Raw genomic sequence first — 6,193 nt, 5'->3', positions numbered from 1 at the left:
AGAATGGCAGTGGTTGCCTGTGGCCTCAATGCCAATGGCCAGATAACACCAGCTGGTCCGCCGCTCTTGTGCTGCCCGACGCCAGTAAAAGATAAAAAGGACGTGTGTGAAGTACATATAGCTTGCAGTCACAAAACCAGTAAGCACGTTTTTTTTTTTTTCTCTCTCTCTCTCTCTCTCTCCTCTGAATATGTTTGTCATTATTTATGCTTAGGAAGGATAGTGTTGTGAAAATATCTTGTTTTAGGGGTTATAGAATAAGGAGATTTTGATTAGAAAAACAGTACCATGTTGATAAAATGACAAGATTTTTGACTCTGTTTTCTCATTTTTCAGGGAACTTCATCTTTTCTGTATTGTAGGTTTCTCTGTCAAAACTAGATGTTGGTAAGCACCTTATGATACAAGAAGAATAAGGAGAATATACTTATTAAGCATAGTATTTTGTTACCAGTAGTTTTGCCTTCCATGCAGAAACTAAATGCAAGACTTTTAGGTCCGAGATATGTTAGGATAATGAATTTTAAATTTGCAGTTTAGAATTATCATATGTATTTTTTTCTTTTCTTTTCTTTATTTTATGAAAAATTTCTTCTAGCAAAGAACCTCACTTATGTCATGTTTCAGATGCTGGTTGGCAAATTACTGGCTATAGAAATCTCGATTATAGTCTGGAAGAGGAGATGGCACAGGGATGGAAGGTGGGATACGAAAGGTGTTACCTGCTTCTGGTATTTACTTTAGCTTACGCTGATCGTTTTAGTTGCTGGAAGTATATTGATAGTTATGGTTCATAGGCTATCATGTATAACTTCTGACTTGAAGTTTTGTGTAGGTGAATTATATTATTGATAAAACATCTATCATCTAACTTATTCATTAAACAGGATGACTAAATTATTATAAAGAATTATGAACAACCCACAAGTTGCAATTATACTAAGGTTTAATAAGATAAGTCAGCTGATGATTTGCTCCAGCAGATATCTATGAGCGAGATGCGAATGGCTGCCATAAACGATGATGGGGCAGTGGTTCTGCGTGAAAAGGGGCAGTGGAGGAAGCTGTTCTTCCAGAGAGATACTGCAATGGACTCAAGAAACTTAGGTGAAAGCATGATTCTTTGTTCACATCTTTGATTAAAAAATCATAAGACTTGGAATTAGAAAAAATATATTTATAATTATATGTGGAAAGGTATGAATGAGAACGAATGTCTTCACAATACAAGAGATGTATTTTACCGGTAAAATACATCTCTTGTCTTGTGAAGATATTTGTTCTCATTCATACCTTTCCACATTTGTCAACATGAATACAGTTCATAATTATTTGTACTTTTCTAGTTGGTGCCTTTTGGGTTGTTCCAATGTAGAATGAGGAAAATCAAAAGTTATTCTTTTTCAAATTTGACAGGTCCCTCAGTGCAGCAAGTTGAAGATCAGGACAGGATAGCAGAGAGTGAAAGTAATGATCATCATACAACATCTCAAATAAAATTCTCTTCCGTCTTTGTTGAGGACAACTCTCTTATAGCTCTCGATGAAGGTAAAGTATAAGATGTTATTTTCTTTCAAAGCAGGAACTTCCAAAAAATATATATATACTGATCTTTCCTTGAGCTTTGTCAAGGTTGATATTTTTAAATTTCTAACAAGTAGAAATAGAAGAAAAATATTGAAAAGGAAATTATTGTGTTGAAAGTCATGTCATGAAAGATTACTATACAGATAGTTGTTATAACATATACATACAAGCTGTTATGCAAAAATGAATAAGCTATTTATTGCTAGTATGAACAGAAAATGCTGTTTATTTAGGTTGTGATAGTTAAGTCAACTGCTTTCATATATGTTGACCATTATATGTTTGAACAACTGTTTGCATTAAACATTTTTGATTTTCCAAACATGGGTTCTCTCTATAGGACACTATGACATTTTTTAAATAGATGTATTGCAAGAATATATTTTTTCAAATAGATTTAGTTGAATATTTTTTTCGAATAAATTTAGTGCGTTTTTTTGTTCAATAGATTAAATTTGCTTTTTCTGATTGATTTACCATAAGAATATATATCCTGCCCTGAACCACAGATGGGAAGATGTACAGCACTGGTGTTCCTCTACCATATGGTGGCAGCAGAATCAGTGTCGTTGAAGTGGGGAAGGAGCACTGTATGGCACTTACAACGGATGGAGTAGTCCTTACCTGGGGCAGTGGAATGTAAGTAGTGCACATCCTCAGAGGTAGGTGGAAGTAAATACAAATAGATGTTTTTTTCCCCTAAATCTCACTGGGTATCATTTTGCCAATATGGGATGAAATTAATTAAGATCATTTTCCAATGGTGACAAGAAGAGCTCATTTGACATTGAAATTAGGATATTGAGTAAAAGGTTAATGATAATTAATTTTAAGAATATAATGGGGGAAAAATTGATTCCACTAATATACTATCCCTGCTGTTACAAATTAGCATTTAAGATAGTCTTTTACTTTGGAAATCTCCTATGAAATATCAATAACAATGTGATATATGTTTTATACTTATAAATGTAAGAATTGTGTCATCAGGATTAAAAATGGAAATTTAGTTGTACTCTTTTAGACTTTAGATCTTCATCTTATGTCTTTAAGTTTCAGTTTCTGTATCTAGAAAAGATGCTTCTAAAGAGAGTGAGAAGGAGGATGACAGTGAGTGACACAGAGGGAGAGAGAGACAGACAGACACAGACAGAAGCTCTAGGTTCTCTCACAGATATAGTTAAAGTTTGTAAAATTAGTAAATATCAGATAAATTTTCTTTAGCCAGTATATATAAACTGATAAGGACTTTTCCTGTATCATTTTTAAAATCTACTTCTTTTTCTTCTGAATAATTGCCTGCTAGCAATGGACAAAAAATGACTTGCCTAACTCCTACGCATAATTCAATTCGTATTAATTTCTTATCCCACTTTAGGCGTGGTCAACTTGGCAACGGAGAATTGTGCCAGATCGATCATCCAGAACCAGTAGAGAGTCTTCAAGGCATTACTATCTCCTCCATAGCCTCGGGGGGTTGGCACTGTGTCGGTAATTATATATTTTTAATTTTTAAATTTTTGTTATTATTTGTGTGGGTGGGCTGTGGCTGTGGGTGTATGTTATCTTTGATGACGATAATGTATGCATATTTTTCTCATATATAAATACTTAATTAATTGTTGCCTTTAATGGTTTGAGTTTAACCCTGAAATTAGTGTGTCAAGAAATATACTGTATGGTATCTTGAGTAAATTAATAACATCATGTTTCTGGAAATAGAGGATCATCTGTAAAATTTTAATTGTCTTCTTTTACCAATTTAAATTTCCTTTAGGCCTTCCTTAGCACATAGTACAGTATTGTTACCTCAAATCTTAGGGAAAGGAATTTTGGATCTGTGGAGGTAGAGTATAGAGTTATGTTTGGGGAATGAGCTTTTGCATCAAAGAAATGCAGAATTTTCAACACAATTTTAGCTTGTGATATTCTAATGTAATTTCAAGTCTGTTTTTACTTTCTCATTTCTTTTTTTCTTCTCCCTCCTTTTGTCTCTCATTTCCTCTCTCTTCTTCCCTCTTTTTATCTTGGTTGTTTCGTCTCTTCTTCCCCCTTTTGTCTTTCTCATCTCATCTCTTTTCTTATTCTCTATTGTTTTATCTTATTTCCTCTCTTCTTCCCCGTTTTAACTAGCTTATTTCCTTTTTCTTCTTCCTCTTTTTGTCTCTCATTTCCTCTCTCCTTCCTTCTGTCATTCTCTTTGCCTCTCTTTTCTTCTTCCCTTTTTTGTCATTCTCATTTCTTCTCCCTTCATCTTTCTCATTTCCTTTTTCTTTATATTCCCCTTTTTGTCTTCCTCATATCCTCTCTCTTACTTCTTTTTCTCTTCGACAGCTTTGAGCACGAGTGGTGATGCATACACGTGGGGCTGGAATGAAAGCGGCCAGTTGGGCTTCCCAGCCAAGGCAGATCAGGAGGCATCGATTTTGGGAACATTTAGCCACAGATGCCGATATCCCGAACCAGTTCATATGACAGACACAATACACAGTGACAGCAAGGTGGAAGAAATTAGGACCAATGAATGGAGTGGCAATGATCATAAAGCATCTCTCGAAGGAACAGGAGATTGCAGAACTGATCCGAGAATCAACAAGGGCCGGGCAAAGGATGTTGTGAATGTACAGACCTCCCCCAGGCTGTTGGACTTCTGGAATGAAGATATGGCAATCATAGATGTCAAAAGTGGAGATAGGCACACATTATATCAGCTTGGTAAGATTACACTATTACCATACACTTAGAGTTCATATGAATGTTATAGGCATATTTTCTGTAACTAAAGCATCATTTTTTTTTTTTTTTTTTTCTTTTTTTTAACAGTATAGAGCCAAAAAAATTTTTTACAGTGTCAAAATTGTTAATGATTCATGAGCCATATTCCAATTCAGTCTTGTTATTCTCTTAGTTTTAAGGCATATGCAAAATAATATGGTATGTATTAATCTCCTTTTTCAAACATTTGCAGAGGATGGGAGTGTATGGTCCACTGGCATGAACAAGTTAAGTGCTTTGCCACTTAAGGTTTTCATTAAGTTATATCCTTTGTCTTCACAGTTGAAAGGTTAATGGTTTAAAAGCAAAATAAATGTGTTAGATTTAGTGCTATAAGGTCATATAGCAGTATAGGAAGGTACAATAAAGGGTGGTTAAAGGTGATAGTTGTTATGCATCAACTCTCTAGAAGAGTATTGAAAGATTAATCAAGTTCAAGTAAATGATTTTATATTACTGATATACATATATAGATTTATACTTTTGGCCGAGGTCAGATATTACTTTATATCATAACCCTAGATATTTCAATATGCATTTCTTTTAGTTCTATCACTGGATAATTCCTTAAACATGAAATGCCATACAAATGTAATTTTTATTTATTTATTCATGTTTTTAGGTACGGCCAGCTTGGTTTGGGCGACACAGCCGAGAGGAATGAACCTTGCCTGGTACCCGTCACAGGCGTCAGAACAGTGTTTGCTGGGGGATGGATGTCAGTGTTTATGGCAACAGACACTAGTGGGAGATGACATGTGGTTTGCTGTTGCTGTGATGCACTCTAACGTGGCACATCTGTGTGTATATATATTAATTTAAATTTGTTTATATGTATGTTGACATTAAAGCACATGTACATATAAAACACAAATTACCAATCTTTTTAACTTAAGAAATGAAATATGTCTCTTCATTAATAAATGGAAATTCGGTTTTGCTGCTTATTTGTTCCTTCTAATAATAAACTGAGCAGAAGCTTTGTGAATTTAGCATATCACAGAAGTATCTAGTCAGTATGCAGTTTTTGGTAAATGTGTGTTGTTGTACTTCATCTCTTTCTTTTTTTTCTCTTGCTTTATTATTGTTTATATAACATATTCTTAACATCTTTACTCATTGATCTTTCAATTCTAGCTGCAGACATAACACTGTATTTTTTGTAAATTATGGCACCAGCATATCATGTCTCTTTCTTCAATTAACTGTTTCTCAAGTTACCTATAAAATTTCCACTGATTATATTAATAATAATAATATTAATAATGATGATGATAATAATAATAATAATAATAATAATAATAATAAAGTATCAATAAAAAAAAATCCATTGACTGTCATATTATTTCTTCATTATTTTTTTTCTTATCTCTCCCTCTCTCCCCTCTCTTTCCTTATCTCCCTCTCTCCTCTCTTTTTCTCTTATCTCCCCCTCTCTCTTCTCTTATCTCTCCTTCTTCTCCTCTCTTCTCCCCCTTCTCTTTCTTTTCTTTCTGTCTGTTACTCCACACCTTTCCCTCAACCCCCTTCTGTACCAAGTACCGAGTTATATTAATATTTTGTAATGACTGAAAGCCAGTTTATCCGACTGTTTCTTTACATAATGTGATAAAGTTTAGATACATTTGCAAATGAAAAGGAAAAGAGAAGAGAAAAAGAAGAAAAAGAAAAAGAAAGAGAAAATATGAGAGGAGGGAGAGGGTAAAGAGAAGAAGATTATGTTAATAATGACAGTAACCACAAAACAATAGCAAAGATAATGATAATACAAATGATCTAATGATAATAATGATGATGCATGTGTTTTGTTTTCTGGTTTTTATCATTCACA

General features: G+C 33.8%; 1 protein-coding gene across 1 annotated transcript; it reads left to right on the top strand.

Annotated features, from left to right (window-relative positions):
• LOC113814433 (uncharacterized) lies at positions 1–5,300 on the top strand (the record flags this gene model as incomplete). Its single annotated transcript, XM_070119279.1, is given in 9 exon segments — positions 1–139; positions 628–701; positions 981–1,107; positions 1,417–1,548; positions 2,097–2,226; positions 2,966–3,078; positions 3,922–4,302; positions 4,556–4,589; positions 4,985–5,300. Coding segments are annotated over 9 exon segments (1,260 nt in total). The 3' UTR covers positions 5,118–5,300.
• Positions 5,301–6,193: the final 893 nt, after the last annotated feature.

Source organism: Penaeus vannamei, chromosome 44 (assembly GCF_042767895.1).
Source record: "Penaeus vannamei isolate JL-2024 chromosome 44, ASM4276789v1, whole genome shotgun sequence".
Lineage (NCBI taxonomy): Eukaryota > Metazoa > Arthropoda > Malacostraca > Decapoda > Penaeidae > Penaeus > Penaeus vannamei.
The sequence above is the reverse complement of the archived record's forward strand: the minus strand, read 5'-3'. Positions and strand labels throughout refer to the sequence as shown.